The sequence below is a fragment of the Aythya fuligula genome, chromosome 13 (genome assembly GCF_009819795.1).
Source record: "Aythya fuligula isolate bAytFul2 chromosome 13, bAytFul2.pri, whole genome shotgun sequence".
Classification (NCBI taxonomy): Eukaryota; Metazoa; Chordata; class Aves; order Anseriformes; family Anatidae; genus Aythya; species Aythya fuligula.
The window spans coordinates 12119059-12136529 of NC_045571.1; the positions used below are offsets into that span (position 1 = coordinate 12119059).

Sequence of the window (17471 nt, forward strand, 5' to 3'; positions counted from 1 at the left end):
GGCTGCTGCCATCACTCTGTATTCAGCAGGACCACTGCATCCATCACAGTACATTCCCCAGGGCCTTTCTTCAGGTCTTGTGCTCACACCTCATCTCAGCCTGCATCAGCAAGCTGTCTCTAGCAACTCAGAGGGAAAAGCAGAAAGTAATAAAGTGTCACTGAATGTGTTTTAGCTGGAGCTGGCAGTAAAAGCCTGGGGCTGAACAGGAAGCACCTGTATCACTTGAAGGAGATCAGATTTGCTCTCCTCGGGTAGCTTTCACTGGAGTGTTACAGCAGCATCAGCCCTGGGATGCCGTGAACACAGTGAACACAACTGGAATTAAAAGATGAAAAAACAAACAAACAAACAAACAAAAAACAGAATAAAACAGCAAACAGATATGTGCTTAAATGAAGCTCTCAACTCAATTGCAGGTTAATGGCAACAATATCCTAAGATACTGCAAAGGAGAACAGGAAGCTTGGAATTTGATCACTGCTTCATAAAGGGGTTGAGTTATAATTTAAGCAAGTTTGATTGTTCTGTACAGCAGAGGTGCTTTTTAAAGTAAAGATCTCCAGCCACAATGCACACTACTTAGCTTCCTTTGGTAGGGATCTTTTAAATACTTGCAGATTTGGATTTTAGTCCATTATCAGTCCCTCTACTAGCAGTAGTGCAGACTTGCTGAAATAATGGGTGTATCTCCCCAGAGCTAAGGTCTTGTGTGGGTTTCTTCGAGTTACTTAGCACTTGTTATGTGTGTTTCCAGTGACAAAATGAGCTAATGTGTCTGGCCTGTTCTGCCCAGCAGCTTGTGAACCAATCTTGGGCTTCACTGGGACAATTCTTAATAATTTCCTCTGGGTCAGCTGATCTTGGGTTTTTACATGTAAGGTAAAGTGAATCTCTCTTTGTCTGGGTCATTTGTTGCAAAACATGCTTTCTGTGACTAATGTTTCTGTCTTTCTATTTGAGATTGGTAAGATGGAGCTGCATCATTTTTACTATAACAAAAAGTGATGTTGCTGATCCTTGGGGTAGACTTCAAGATTGCTTTAGATATCCATGTTCTAAATGAAGACACAAGAATACCTCGTTATGCAACCCCTATGAAGTCTGTCATGTTTCCAGCTGCTACATATGCTGTTGGTTTGTTTTGATAAGTGTGCTAGAAGCCCAGTGCTAGGCAGGACACATCACTGATCTCATGCAACCCATTCTGGACACTAGTATGTGGGAATATCATTCAAAAAGCAGTTTTCTCTGAGTTTTAATTTAAATGCTGATGCCCACAGAAGATCTTCCTGGGTCATTTTTATTTTCAAGATGTATTTCAGCACTGAGTAAACTGACTAATAAATGCAGACACCCAGACCAGCTGCCTGCCAGCTGCTGACAGATGTGGCTATCTAGTCCATTCACTTTGCTGGGATGCTTATTTCTGTAAATAGTACTGCTCAGTTCTGTCTACCTTCAAAGCAATTTTTAAACTTCAGCCAATCAATAGAGAGGATTGCGAGGAGGCAAGTATTACTCTGTTATTAAGACAGGTCATCTAGGGAGAATGTTTAAGGTGAAACAGTGTAAATTAGCGAGTTGGTGGACAGTCTGTAGAAAAAATTCCTGATACCTTTCTTCTCAGAAGACAGAAATTATGAAGAAGAATAGATCTGAGTAAAATTAATACCACCCAGCACTATGTAATCCATCGAAAACCTATGATTGACCTATTATAATTGAAAGGAATATTTGATTTTGTAAAAATTTGTGGGAAAGTTCAAGAAGAGGACTGTGGCAAAACAGTGACCTGGAGGCATTGCCAAATTAATGTTCCTTCATGGTTAGCTACTGGTAGGTTGAGTCATAGAAAACAGATGTTTGAGAACTCACTACGTGTTTACAGAGTGTCCAGAGCCAGGGGTTGTCCCAGAAGAGGCCCCGAGAGAGATTTCCTTGTCCACTACTCATGCATGTGCTCCTTACTGCTATTAGTATTCTTACTGGTAGAGTTAAAATATCCAAGAGTTTCTCAGAAATGATGGCCTAGCTTCCCAAGTTATTTCCTTTTCTTTTTTTTCCTTTCATTTCTTTTCTCTCTATGTTTCAGATTATGCTTGGCCTTTGCCTAAACAGTTGTGCCCTATATGGATTTCCCTAGATGTGCTCTTTTCAACTGCATCTATTATGCATCTCTGTGCCATCTCTCTTGATCGGTATGTAGCAATACGCAATCCCATTGAGCACAGCCGCTTCAATTCCCGCACCAAGGCTATTATGAAAATTGCTGCAGTTTGGACCATATCCATAGGTAAGAAATGCGGCTTACGATCTTAACCGTGTCTTAATGAATAACAGTGTTACTCCAATTTTCATTTAGGATTTTTAAGAGGATACTCAAATTAATTTACCTGGCCTGCATGACTGAGTATAACAAATGATTATTGGGAAATAGAAATCTTTCATTGTGATTGGTCACTGACAAAAATAAGTAGTCATTTTTCAGAATATCACCACTTCCAATGCCGAAGCACTGCTGCTGTATACATATCAATATGCCAATAATGATGGTAACACAGACAAATGGAATGATAAAACTGCTGTGTAAACAAAGCAGAAAATAGCATTAGCAAAGAATTTGAACATAAAATCCAGCCAATACAAATGAGATCTACACTGCAGTCACTGCAGTTAAACTTGCTCAAATTCTGGTGGCAGTTTAAGTAAAGCAATGTAGAATTCAAGGCAGGCTAACAGCTAGGTATTTACTACCTCTTGTGTGGATTTTATAGCCTTTATTATACTCTGCCACAGCTGGATTATTTCTAGTACTGAGCTAGAGAGTTTGAAGTTATAGTAAATGAGGAATAGACATAAAACAAGACATTTTGTATTACTTTGATAAAAAAAAAAATGATAAGTAAAGCAGCAGTTAAATAGGTAAGAAAAGGAAAAAATGATAGCAAGATAACAGTGTAACATCAGGAATTATGTAAGGAAAAACATTCGGGGCAGAATTATTTCAATGTGGTCTATTAAAGAGGTACTTGGTACAAGGTCAGAAGGATTGTATGACCTCTCCCCTATGCTGTATTACCTTTATTTGCTTGAATAAAAAGTAGTCTTACAAAGACTACTTTTAAAATTTAACTTCTACATTTTCTTTCATAAAGCAGTTGTCACTTCCAGCACAGTATTGTAAGGAAAATAATATCTCATGTACTTTAACTTCTCTTGGTTTTTGCTTTACAAATGTAATATGATCCTTGATGTCTGGGTGCTGCAGGGGCAACTTCTGAAGAAGTTTGTCTAGAAAAAGGTTATGAAAACAAGAAAAAAAAAATAAAAAGAGGTAGCTATAGAGCTACCTCTTCCTGGAGTTACTGGGTGGGGAGTGGCTCAGCATGATGGAAATCAGAACTATGGATTCTACTACCCTCCAAGGGCAAAAGTACCTGAACCAGGATAGGTAAGGTGACTTGGTTCTGCTTCAGAGTTCAAACACTTCATGCCTGCCTAGCTCTCTTGTATGATGTTTAGCTGTCTTCATTTATAATAGGGTGCAAAAGAGGTGAAATAATGAACTTTAAAAGAAAGAGTTAAGAATGGAGATGTAAGGACACTTCTTTTACAAACATATGGTTTCTTAGCCATCAGTGAGGCAATAGGTGCTGTATTTATTCCCCAGCATCTAAAAGCCTTTAGGAAGAAGGTGTAAGCAGTCACTCAGTGGGATGTCTGCAGTTTCCCAGGAGGTGAAAGGAGGTGCATCACAGCCCATGCCTGGGTGCTCTCCTGCGCTGGGATAAGAGCTGAGAAGGTGTACAGTGCTGGCTGGGTTTTGGGGATGTTTTCTTCTTTCCTTATGATGCAGATACAGTTGGTCCAGGGAAGTATTTTCTTGCATACCTTTTTTTGAAGATACAGGCAGAATCAATAATCCCCTGCCAGGGTATGGAGAATCAGGACACTGAAATGCTGTTGGATTTCCACCCTCCCCAATGCATGTATAGTTTTTATCCATTTACTTGGGCCTTCTCCGTTAGGTTGTACTAAATGGGGAAAGAAAAGTGCTCTTGGCATGTCTCTAGCTTATTTTAGCATACCTATTTTTTCTTCATAAATGAATGCAGAAATGTGACAAAGGAATAAACTGAACATGAAATGAAAGAAAAGAACCCACAATACCCACAAAAACCCAAAGGTTATTGTTATCTTCTAGCTCTTACCTGCTTGTCATTTGGAAAGTTCTGATGAAAATTTTCAAGAGGATTAAATAGGTTAAACAAATTCACACCCCTTCAATATCAAGTATTACAAGAGTCTGTGCATTTCTGTACACAACCAAGTATCAAATTCAAAGCAGAACTTTAGTTCAGGCTGGTCAGTTTGTATTTCTTAAATCCTGCTTCAGTTGGACTGAAGAAACTTTTAAATGTATCCCAAGTAAAGAATTCTGAATTCTGTTCCTGAATCAGAATTTAAAATCAGAAGGAAAAAGCATGTCATTTATCTTAATATAGTAGCTTTTGCATTCCATTTTCCTGAAATGTTAATGCTGACAGCAAAATATATTATAGAAGTTCTTTGATCATTGAGCTATGAATTTGGCAGGTTGCACAAGCCTAAACTCATGACTGGGTTTTTAAGCAGAGGAACATTAACAGAGTCCTCCTGTGTGTTGGCAATTGCTTTTCAAATTAATCTTTTCCAATATCCTCTTTGTTCTGTATTAAAGTGCATCACAATCAGTTGTCCTGTGTCTTAGCAAATGAACCCCAAGCAATATTTTGTGTCCAGTTAGAGAAAAAGTGGGTGCTATGAAGTGCTGGGAAGAGCATCTTGTGAAAATGAGTTTCATGACAGCACTATGCACAGGCTGGAAATAGAAATGTGGGCAACTGAAATATCTGCACAATAGAAAATGAAAATAAATTATCGCTGTGAGCTTGCTGGCAGAATCATGATATTTCATGTCTTCAGACTTTGCACTGTTGCAAGTGAAAGGTTTTCACTAGTGACACATAGGCTTAGCCTGTCTTGCTAGAATCCCCGTGTCTTACTCTGAGTGAGGTCACTTTGGGCCATTTTTCACATTAAAGAGAGATAGAGATCTCCACGTAGCTCTTAGCAGGACAATGAGGAGGTGGTCAAACTCTAAACACACACCTTACGATGCAAGATAAATTGTTAACTGGGTAATATTGATATAAAAGAAATTTCAATTTTGAAATATAAATGAATGAACATCAGTGGTGTGGAAAGGTGCACACAAGTTGCTTCTGATATAAAAATAAGTAAAATATAGTTCTGAAGCTTCCTGTGGCCCAGCTGTGTGCCTGCTACCACAAGACAGATTTTCTTCTGCTTCCCAGAAACTTCAAGGTTTGGTCACTTACTAGAGGGCACCCAAATTACACGGGCTGTAGACTTCGCAGCTCAAGTTTACTTCCTTAGTAACAGCCTAAACTCAATAAGCGAGGCCATCCTTTAAATTCAATGCCAGCCACAGTTCTTACATTTATTTCTCCTGAACCAGCTCTTGTTAGTGGAAATGTGGCCTGGGAATTTTATGTTAAGGTTTATAGCCAGCAGTGTAACTGTGTAGACAGCAGAATTTGTGTGACAGTAAGCATTGTTTACTGTAACAAATGGCTGCAGGATGTCTGTCCCTGGACATTGCAGCGTACCTGGCTGACAGCATCTGAGCACAAAAAACAGATCAGATCCAAATTTTGTTCTTTGCATCACTGCCATAAGCAGACTTTTCACAATTGCTTTTCTTATCAGGGAGAATAAACAGTTTCTTAGGTGACTGAGAAACTCTGGGGCACTCACACAGCATTAACCTGTCACTAAATACTTTTTCTTCACTTTTTGTTTCTTACCAAACAAGTCTGTATTTTGTTTGTTTGTTTGAAAACAAAATAAGTAGCAAAAATGAAATGTGCTGCTGAATTGCAGATATACCACAGTATGTTTTGTATTAGAACTGGACTTTTTTCTTTTCATTCTTTCTCTGACTTGCTAATGATATCACAGTTTCATTTTCAGGTAGACATACTAGGCTTGTGCATATAGTAAATCATTAAACTTGAATGAGGATATAAAATACTTTTTAAAATTTTTATACTGCATCATTGTTTTATTGAGGAGATTTATTTGTAGAAGTATGAAAGATCTGTGCTTGCAATTATCAGTAAAAACTCATCTTGATTAATGAGCTTTTGATGATATTGATGATTGATGATATGTCTAACAGGTTCCTGCTCTGCCCTAAGTGTTCCTCTCTTACACAGGCTGAGCAAGTCCCTTTATGCAAGCTGTCCTAATAATGTCCTTAAAGGCCCTCCAGCTCTCAGCTAAACCTCCCATTATCTCACTGATATTCAGTTTGAGGAACATGCTTAGCATGGCATCACCAGTATTATTTCACTAGAGTTTTTTATCATGATTACAAGAGGGGCATTAATTTCTCTAGCATATCAGCAAGAGTTATCTTGCTCGGGTGATGAAGACCATAGCAGTTGATAAGCTGAGTTTGTAGCAAGGGAACTACTTAAGGATTTCTGTCATGGGTGCCTGGATTAGTTTGATTTTGTCATCAAATATCAGTGAAATGTTTTGCGTGGGATGGCAGCAGATGTTGATTGTTTGTAAGTGATTTGTGCAGAAAATGGATTGACCATTCTACTATATCCATTCCTTGGGGCAAGAGAAATACTGATGTCTCCTGTTTGAGGCTACTGCTACTAAACATGAGTTCAGGCATTGTCGTGTGATTGTAGTGGGAAGTTCAGCCCTGGCAGCATTTACACTGTGAGGAGGAGCCACATTCCTCTTTGTTCATATGCACCACTGAAAAGAAGTGGTCGAGCAAAGCAAGAGAAGTCATTTAGCAAAAGAGAGGGGCAGGCAGGAAAATAATTTATTTATTCAATCTTTTATTGGTGTTTGCTAGTTTTCCTTCTGGACTTGGGTTGTTCGGTGCTCTTGTAAGGTTTAAGTAAAGGTCAGCAACTTGCTCAGACACAGGCAGTAATTACATTCCTCTGTTTGCAGTTGTGTTCATTGCATGCAGAGAGATTCTTCAAAGTTCAACCCCCTTTTATCTTTGACTTTAAACCAACACAGGTTTGGCACTGTTGTTCTGTTGGAACAGTTAGATAAAACTAGACCTAATCCATCCCTGAAGGTGCATTGTTACTGCATTAGCACATGAAATGTACTGCAATTAGTTTGCTGACATATGAGGAATATGGAATTTTATGTTTTAGAACACTTCAAAAACTGACGTCCTTCAATTTGTCACTGAAAAGCTTGCTTCCTGAAACCTGTGCCTTTTCTTTCATAATGCAAGTAAGGAGGCTGGTGTCTGTTGGGGTTTGCTTGTTGCTGTCTGTTAGTAATTATTAGAGAAATGCAAAGGCCTTTTGCAAGATACTTCTGTTAAGAAACCAAACAGATTTGTTTTAGTTTTCTTTTCCCTTTTCTGAGAGGCTTTGGGGTGTCAGTTCTTCAATGCTAATGAATAGTTACAGTAGCTGCTGATACTCAGGTGAATGTCTCTTAAAGTGGTAACCCAAGTTTATTTTATCTGATAATAAATATGAGGTTAAAGAAATGAAGTTAGACATGCAGTGTTTAGCATGGACAGCAGTGTTCTTGCCTTTGCAGCATAGAGAGCTTTTATGCCAGCCGTAGTCTTGTTTGGCTCACAGCTCTCTCTGTGTTTTGTTTTTGAATTGTGTGTAAATGCCAAGAGAGTGGCAGGAAGGTCCCAAGCCCACCTGCTTTAGTAGAGCCCTTGCTGTTGATCACAGCAAACTTTGGATCCAGTGCTGACACCAGAAGTTGTCCCTGGCATCCCCAGGCCCATCAACCAGCAGTAAAATGTGACTACGCTTGCGTTCAACCCTGAGAATCGCACACATGGAAAGAGAAAGTAAACCCATATGCAGGCTCCTGTTTTCTTTACTGAAGTTGTTGTCCCTGAATGAAATCAAATCTCTTCTTATGCAAGAATGTTGTGAGGAAGAAAGAATGGAAATTATTTCCTTCTTAGTGGAAACCATCAAAGACTCCATATTTCCAGTAATCTTTATCAGTCTCGTAAGCTTTCACAGAAGAAAACAAGATACTAAACACAAAAACATTATTGTTTTTCATTTAATTCTACATTTTGTGACTGACAATTGTACATTTGGACTTTTTACCCAGCTTTTCTTCTGGAGCAAGCTAGTAAATGTTTTACAAAGCCATATTTGTAGACATTTGGGTTTTGTTTTATTAATTGGGAATCTGTGAAGAGCATCTGTTACTCTGTGTCCACAGCATCATCTCAGCCCCATTTGTTGAACTGATCTGCTGGCTTGAGAACAGCTTTAAAGATGACAGGAAGCAGAGATGGGAGAACAACTGTAATTGGATTTGTAATCCAGAGGATGTCCCTCTGTCTTGCTTTCTGCATGCTCTATCATACAGAATCTAAGGGAGGGGAGAAGATAAAAATGACCTTAATATCCTTTGTAAACTGCTGTGATGAAAAGGGATGTCTGACCCAAGCTACTGCCTGGCAGGAAGTGCTTCCAGCCTTCAGCTGAGCAGGGACTTGGTCTGTGGCTTGCTGGCTCATGGTGGCTGGTTTTGTCTTCTCACCAAGGCAATCCCAGTTGCCCTAGATACTGCTTAAACATCGAGCAAGAGGACCAAGTTTGCTGTGAAGAGCAAAGCATGATTTTCAATAAACTTTCAAAGTTTGAGCAGTGTGCCAGCTCAGCTGCAAGGCAGAAGTTCAAGAAATGTTCTGCACTGGGGCTCAGAGCTGAACAGCAGTAATGCTGCCTGGTGGTAGGCTGCTTCTTTCTTAAATTGTGAACATTTATAACCCTAGTGTTAGCACTGTGGGGCATTTGAGTCAAGTGGAGTCAAATGCCTTCTTCATGCTTGCTCAAACAGCATAATTCAGATAAGGCCAGCATTGCTGTTTGCCCTTGCTCAGATACCACAGGCATGCCTACTGGTATGTACTGCATGTAGTGACCTATTAAAATCAGGGTCAGTGTGTGAGCAGCATCTGAAAGCAGGTATTTGTGCTTTTGAGATTGTGGCAGCTGCAGTTTTGCAATAATCCCTCTGAAGGAAGCCTGTCTGGGGTGTCTGAGACTCATAGCACTTCAGTTCTCAGTGCTGGGGGTTGAAGAGTTGCTCCTGATTGCCCAAGTGGACTTAGTTCCCTTCAGGGCTGGATTGTGAGGTGGATCAGTGATAAGTTTCATATTAAAGAATTTGTTTATTTTATGAAGCTATGACTAAAATGTATAGCTGCTAAAATGTATAGCTACAAAGGAGAAGTGTGAGGCAGAAGAAAGCATTTGAGATGAGGCAAGTGCTGTCTGTTCAACAGTTCTGTAAGACGGCAGCTGAATGAGTATGTGTTGGCAGGCTCCTTTGAGGGCATCTTTCCTCCTCCTTCTGTTTAACAATGGGATTTTCCTGGATTAGAGGAAGGAGCAAACAAAGACCTGGAGCTCTCTCTTCTGTGCTTTCTTGGTTTGAAATCCCACTTTGTTACGAAAAATGTGAGGGACATTTTTCCATTACAGCAGTTACCTCCTTGTTCCATATGATCAGTGCTGAGGAATTTCTTCCTCATGTAGAATTTTAGACTGTTATCAGCACTCTTGACATCTATATTCATATTCCAGAACTGGGTTATTTTTCATGAATGTAATTTATGTGTGTGACCTGAGGATATCCTGAAACCTCATCTCATTTCCTTTGGCTAAAGTAATAACACTTAAAATTCAGTGAAGACTACTTCATGAATGAACCTCTATTCCTTTCTATGTTTTGTTTCAAAGGCTATTTCTTTTACAAGACTCTAAAACATAAAATACCTCTCCATGTAAATAAAATCTCAGTGTAATGCCATTGATCTAATTCAGATTTCTTCTTTGTGCAAAAGCTGTTTTCTCTACCTCCCACTTTCCACCTTCTGAGTGTCTGGAATTTGATGGAGTCAGGGCATTAGAAAAATGTCTTTAACAATAAAAAGTCAATGGCTTGCTTGGATAGAGGTTATTGCAAAGACAATAGGTTATTGCCGAGGCTTGGCACAAGAAGGTTAAAAGATATAAACATATCAGAGAGGAAGCAAGTACCTTGCCAAGGGTAAGCTGGTAAACGTTAGAGGAAAGAAGACTGGATCCTGGAACTATCACCTGGACTAAGGAAACACAAGCTATTATCACAGAAGGTGTTTAAGTTCATTAATTTTCAGAAGAAATTCCTTCACTAACTTACTGGCAAGTGGTAATTTATAGTAATGACTGATTGCAGATGTATTCTTCAGAATCCTGGAAAACACTTGGCCCACTGGAAAAAATACCCTAGCTAATAGTTTTAGCATGTTACACTCTCCCTTTAGAAATGCAGAATTCCAAAGGACTAGGACCTGTGTTATTCACAGCTATCCAAAAAAGGAATCCAGGCAAAATAATGGCCTCAAAATTGGTTGTTGCTGGGAAGAAGGACTTAGGGAACAGCATGGTCAGCCCCACAGATATGTGTGCAGAGGGAGTGCTCACAGCCAGCCAGGAAGCTGTGGAGGGAAGGAGCAGGAGACAGATACATTCTACTGCTCTCTGATTGCTGGGTCATGCAGTTTTCTTCCTTTCCTTGAAAGGACAAAAAAATTGTAAAAAAAAAAATAAAATGGAGAAAGATAATTAAAAGCATAAAATGAGTTTGGCATGAGGATAGAATAAGTAGAAAAGCATTCTTCACTTCTAAAAGAGATGTTAGAAGGTGGAGAAGATAAAGGTCTATAAAATTGCTGAGAAGGTGGAAAAGGTGACCAGAGAGTGATTTTTCACTGTTTCTCACAGAAGAGAATCTGTTGGAGTCAAAGGAAATTATCAGGCAGTAAAGATATAGTTTGTTTACATGACAAACAGATAAGTTGTGAAACTGATTGCCACTGAATATCATAGAGATCAAATGGGATCAGGAATTTACACAAGACGGATCTCTCAAAGCTTATTTTAAAAAAGAAGGATTGGGTACACTTCTGGCTGTGGAATTTTCTAAGGTATAATGTCAACATCTGCTCCATTTTGTATCATGGCCCCGAACATCTGGAAATTGATTTAAAAAAAAAAATGGCAAGGCTATGTGAACCCACAATGATCTAGCTAGATCTGGCCCACCATGTCTTTTCTGCATTCTGATATACACATTGGTTATAATATTCCAAAATATGTTGTTATTGCTTTTGTTGGTTTTGGCTGCGTGTAGACAGATTTCTTTGGAAGGCTTCAGGTCTGTCCTGTCATGGGACTGAGCTCCCAAGGGACAAACTTTGGATCTCACTATGCATAACAAACACTCAAAGAAGAACCAGTGCTCTGGAATGAGTCCTCAATTCCCTCCCCACAGTAAATTGCTGATGGCTTTCACAAGGTAAAATAGATCAGATATACAGATATATACTCCTCAGAGGAAATCAGTGTTAGAGGACATTGAGTAAATGCCTGTGAGTTAAAGCTATTCAGAATGCTTTAATTTGTTCATTCCTTTACTCCCAGTGAAAGACAGGCCAGCAGCTAGCTGTGGATGAGGACTCCTATGTGCAGTCCTGGGCAGCCATGCTCCAGGCTGAACATACTGTCTGCTCTGCCCATGTGTCAGATAGCCAAACAGCATGGACACACAGCTGCCTGCAGAGATCCTCCAGGCAGAACTCCTGCTTCTGCTCCAGAAATGCCTGAAATCCAGAACAAACAAGCTGGGCCAGGGATGCTGAAGAGAGAAAAAGGGTTCAAAGTGTTCTTAATCTTGTTTGTCTTCCATTTAGTTCATGACAATAAAAAGTGGCTGTACTGTGCCACCAGGATACAAGAGAAACTACCTTGGTCAGTGTGGTGATTCTGAAAGTTTACTAATCTGCTCTGTGCCTTGGAGTAGGTGGGAGCTGTGCTCAGTTGTTGATATAATTGAGTCATTTAAAGTTTTCTTCCCTTCAGCCAGAGAGTTTGTGGCTGGGATTCTGATTTTGGACTGTCATGTCAATCTGATTACCATTTTGATTACACCTTTTCTACTCTCATGATGTCTGTTGTTCCAGTTCATAGCCTTGTATTCAATCAAGATACAGGGATGGGAAATCAGGCAGATGTGTTCTGCAGCCTTTTCATTTGACTACATAATGGTCTCTAAGAATTCAAGTAAGACTGTCTCTGCAGTACTTATCAGTTTGACGCTGTTTGTGGATGAAGTGTCTGGGCAGGCAGAGCTTACAGAGATCACCCTGCTTGCACCAAGATAGCTGATAAGGACCCAGAAAACCAGGAGATTTACTTCCAAGTGTCTGTTAAGCTATGGCAAAAGTTGCCATTTTTCTATCTGGATTATTTAAATATCTTCTAAAAACTTGCTTTTAAAGCTTCATTCTTCTCCATTTGTATTATTTTCTTCTTTAACATTTGCTAATATCTACTCTATGCCTGTGATTTCAATCCTACCCCCTCCCCACCAAACTGGCAGCCAGCTGTAAAACAGTAATGTAATGACTGCCTTTTCTACAGTTTATGCTAGAAAAAGTTCTTGATAAAGGAGTTGTTATGTTGGATTCACTGTGTTAGCTGTGGAGCACAGCGATACTGCAGTAGTTCCCAGTGGAGGCTGCTCACTCTCTGGGCCTGCACTCCCGGGAGTGTTGTTACACAAGGTTTTAACCTCCACCTGGGAGTAATAACTTCTTTTTCAAACAACCTTATGCAGTGGGTTGAATGTGTGCAGGACCTGCATCTACTGTGCTGCCTCTTTGGAGCCCTGTCTCTCCAGGTAACCATCTCTTTTTTGTTTTTGTTCTTCCAGGGATATCTATGCCCATTCCAGTCATTGGTTTGCAGGATGACTCCAGGGTATTCATAAATGGGACTTGCGTCCTCAATGATGAGAACTTCGTCCTCATTGGATCCTTCATGGCATTCTTCATCCCTCTCATCATCATGGTGATCACGTATTGCCTGACCGTCCAGGTGCTGCAGAGACAGGCAACAGTGTTCATGTGTGGAGAGGTGCCCAAGCAGAGGAGAAGCAGTGTGAACTGCCTCAAGAAAGAAAACAACACAGAGAACATTTCAATGCTTCACAATCATGAGGGGGCATCTCACTTGAACTCTCCTGTGAATAAGGAGGCAGTGCTTTTTCGGAAAGGAACCATGCAGTCCATCAACAATGAACGAAGAGCCTCCAAGGTCCTGGGCATCGTTTTCTTTTTGTTCCTCATCATGTGGTGCCCATTTTTCATCACTAATGTCATGTCTGTCCTTTGCAAGGAAGCCTGCGATAAAGACCTCTTGAGTGAACTCCTCGATGTGTTTGTTTGGGTGGGGTATGTTTGCTCTGGGATTAATCCCCTTGTATACACACTTTTCAATAAAACATACCGCAGGGCTTTTTCCAATTATATCCGCTGCCAATACAAGACCAGTAAAAAATCAGCACTGCGACAGAATCAGTGTCTGAATGTTGCTTCAACAGCTTTATATGGGAAGGATCTGACTTTAACTAGTTATCGAAATGGCAATGAACTCAACAGCATGGAACTAGATGAAGCTGAGGAGGGCCTTGTAATGCAACCAGGGACTTCAGAGCTCTCCATAAACAGCTGTAATGTTGTAAGTGAAAGAGTGAGCTGTGTGTAAATGTGGCTCACACAGCCTTTTGCTGCAGTATATCTGTAGCCAAAATATATTGTATAAAAATGTACGTGTTGGTCAAAGGACAATGTATATATTGCATTCTGAACAAAGCTTCTTTTTTTTAAGAAAAAAAAAAAAAGTTGTCTTTCCAGTCCAGTACTTAAAATCATATATATTAATATACTGCAGTGAAGTTTAAGGTTCTATATTTACTGTTAATACTAGATCAGAACTATTAGTTACTTTGCATATGTCATGGACAAAATGTTTGAATTCTTCTTCCAGTGCATGAACAAAAATGCTGAATATTTATCTCAGGTGGCATTTGCTGGAGTCCAGAATGGCACGTTTATAGTTATATATCAAATACATGCTATTAGACTTGGTCAGTATAACTTTCTTTTTCAAGTTGACAGTAAATATATACTTTAAATCCTCACCTCTACTTGTGCCGTGTAAAGACTGTACAGAAACCTGGCAGAGAGATATGACAAAAGCATAGCAGCTGTGTATGCAGCTGGCCAGATACATCCTGTTAAGGGTAGTGGCTCACTGCCATACTGGGGCAATTTTGCACTTCTATGGACATCTTTTAAATGTTGACTTCCTCTCCAGTCCTGCTGCATTCTTTCTGTTCACTAGGAGGCTTCTGCTCCCATAAGAAAGGTGGGGAATGCAGTTCTGGTGTGGCTTGGTGGTCCTGACTGGGATCGCTTGTACTCTTGGAAAAGAAGCATGAGAAACAGAGCCAACCCCCGTTATCTGTTTTAACCATTTTACAAATGGAGATCCTCAGATTTATAAAAAGCCCTCCATTGTTCTTATAAATCACCTGTTATGGGATGGGGGAAGTGGTGCTCAGTGTGGATGGCACTGCCTTCAGAGTTTGCTTGGATGATCAGAGTCTGGTTCACCTGGAGAGGAGTGCTCTGTCTTTGTAAGGGCTCATCTTTTCTATCCCCTCATCTCTTTAGTCATTAGCTCATTTTGCATTTGCTTTTATTTTTCAAAACCCAGGGATCTTCAGTATTGATGATAAAATCTAGTTTAGGGTATAGGGCAGAAGCTGCTGTGCTTGTGGCACAGGTTGGGGTCAGGCTGTGAGGTTCAGGATACAGCCCCCAGGGGCTGCTCAGGAGAGAAGCATAAATGAAGGATCGCTACATTTTTCTCCTGTCTCATGAGGTGATGGGCAGAGCTGGAAAGAGTATGTGACTGGAATCGTTTGCTGGTGGTGTCGTTCAAAAACTATGACCAGGGACAGGAAGGAAGCAGACATGGAATTATGACCTGGAGCAAGTCTACATGGAAGATTAATCTGGATTAATTTTTCAAATTGATTTATGCCATTTCACTCCCAAAGTAAATTATATTATATCATATTAAAGCCACTTATATCTTAATGAAAACATCGACATCAAGATTTAATGCAGTTTAACTAATCTGCTTTTAATTCACACCGTAAGTAATTTGAATTAATTTTCTTCTGTGTTCCTGTGTAGACAAACCCTCAAAGGCACCATGTCTTCCTGGCACAGTGCCTCTGGGGTGATGCCTCTCATGCAATTTCCCTTATGTAGAGTACTGTCTAATGCCAGATCTAACCCATAATGTTTTTATATCTTCATTAACTAATACACAAATGCTGCAGTCATCCATCTAACACGGATGCATTTAGTACCACTAACAGCCTCTGGCTATGAAAATCCTCAGAAGAGGAAAGCTTACATTAGGCATGGATAAGTTGTATTTTACTAATACAAACTGCTTGTACTCTAAGCTTGCTGTGTTCATCCCACCAAAATTCACTTGTAGGGGAAAGAGAAAAATTTGAAAGTGCATTAGTGCAATGTTGTGCTGTTGTTTTGCTGTGTACAGCAAAATCCTTGCTAAGAGGCCACTACTGAAACACATCTTATGGGTTGCATCTGCTACTGGGCTGCTTCCAGCTTGAAACAGTGAAGCTGCTGATCCTCTCTTCTCTTTCATTCCCTCCTGTGCAAAATCTATAGTACTTCCATGCAGGCAGGCGAGGTATCCTTAGGGAGCATAGCATACTGCTTGCAGAAGGCAGCAGAGATGGACTGCGTACCAGTCTGCTGGCAGTTTCAGTGGCTTGAATGCTTGGGAATCTACCTGCCTGTCCAAAAAGGTCTGCTAACCAGCAGGAAAAGGACTAGCCAGAAACACAAACTTGTGCCTTCAGTGACTGCCCTTTACTCTGTGTCAAATTTGAATATCTCAAGCAGTAGAGAAAAATCAGAAAGATCACATTGCTTTTGTAGTTCTTCCCCCCTCCCCTCCCTTGGGTGAATTCATACCACATCTTTTACAAACACATATATGTCTGGGTGTGTATGTATATATGTGTGTGTGTACATATATATACATATATATATAAAAGCCAACCACAGACTTTGAAAGCATTTAGCAATAAGTTGAATTACAGTAGCTTCTAGCACATGTGAATAGGTCATATGTGAATAGCTCATTTGCCACAGCATCCTTGAACTTGGTGTAAGTTCACACAAATACATTTTCATTGCATAGGAGCCTTCATGTCTTACCCTTGCCAGGTCTGTTGTATGGGCAAAAAGGGGACCTACTATATTTGGATGTAAATAATGAGAACTGAACTGAGAATTTACAGAATTTTTATATATGTTTTTAAGAAATTCAGCACCAGAACTGTAAATATGTCAAGTGTTGCTACTCAGCTGGACCCGTTCTGATGTATGCTACTTCTATAGATAACCAGACAAGGGGACTGCCTTATAGAGCCTGTGTTCTCTCCCAGCCAGCGGGTGATAACATTTTTGTGAATGATTAAATACTGTCAATTGCCCAACTTCCTTTGGGTCATTAACATCAGGGTTTTGTGATGCTGCTATTAATTTATTAAAGAAAGTTTGTTGGTTTAATCACTCTTAATTTTTTTTTGATGGTCTATCAGAAAATAAATAAATGAACATGCCCTCTCTTCCTTTCATCTCTCACCAATTAAAACATGTCCTGATCTAAAAATATGTCTGACCAAAAAATAAAACAACAACAAAAAATCAAGATAAGGAACTCTCATTTCTCCTCCCCCTCTTGAAGCATGCCCCATGGTTCCTTTAATCACAGAAAGTAGTGTCATCAGGTATCCCAGCACTTCTAACCCTAAAGCTTGCTAAATATAGTAATGGTGATAAAATATTCACCCTTTTCTCCTAATTCCTTCCAGTAATATATATTAAAAATAACATATATTTTTTTTAATATTTCAATGTGAAGAGTTGGTTTAGTTCTCTGCAATTTAACCAGTCAGCTTGTCCTCACAGCAGCTTTGCTTCTTGTAAACTGTTGTCATTAACCATGCTGGTGCCTCAAGAAGCCCTGACCTGGGGCTGCCTGCTGAGATTACCCGCTGCAAGTTTTGTGTGAGTGCTAAAACCATGCTCAGGTACGATTTTATCATACAAATAGTGTGTGTGGTGATATTTTCTTTGAGTGAACAAGTGAAAATAGCTCCTTGGAAATGATGATGTAGGCTGTAGTGTGCTGGTGGCCTTGTTTCCCAAACCAGAAACTGAGCATGCATGCAGGGGTTCTGACCTAGCAAACAAACTCCTCTGATGACTTGCATCAGGGAAGATGCTCATGGGGACCATCTATTGTGTTTCTGTAAGACCAGGCAGAGTATGAGAGGACAGCATTTCAGCTCACCACCTCTGCATTCCACAATTACATCCATCATTGTACAGGCTGTGCAGTTCAATTGAATGAGTAGGGTAG

The 17471-nt window shown here is 39.9% G+C and overlaps 1 protein-coding gene across 7 annotated transcripts in view; it reads left to right on the plus strand.

The window, feature by feature from the left end:
- Window positions 1-16764, plus strand: part of HTR2C (5-hydroxytryptamine receptor 2C) — a 225565-nt gene extending 208801 nt beyond the window's left edge. For 6 of the 7 annotated variants that reach the window (XM_032196475.1, XM_032196476.1, XM_032196478.1 and 3 more), the window contains 2 exons: window positions 2096-2296; window positions 12865-16763. In XM_032196475.1, the coding sequence (XP_032052366.1) occupies window positions 2096-2296; window positions 12865-13697 (1034 nt within the window). In that variant the 3' untranslated portion in view covers window positions 13698-16763. Of the gene's footprint in view, window positions 1-2095; window positions 2297-12864 lie in introns of all 7 variants that reach the window. The other variant, XM_032196481.1, reaches the window with a different exon arrangement.
- Window positions 16765-17471: the final 707 nt, after the last annotated feature.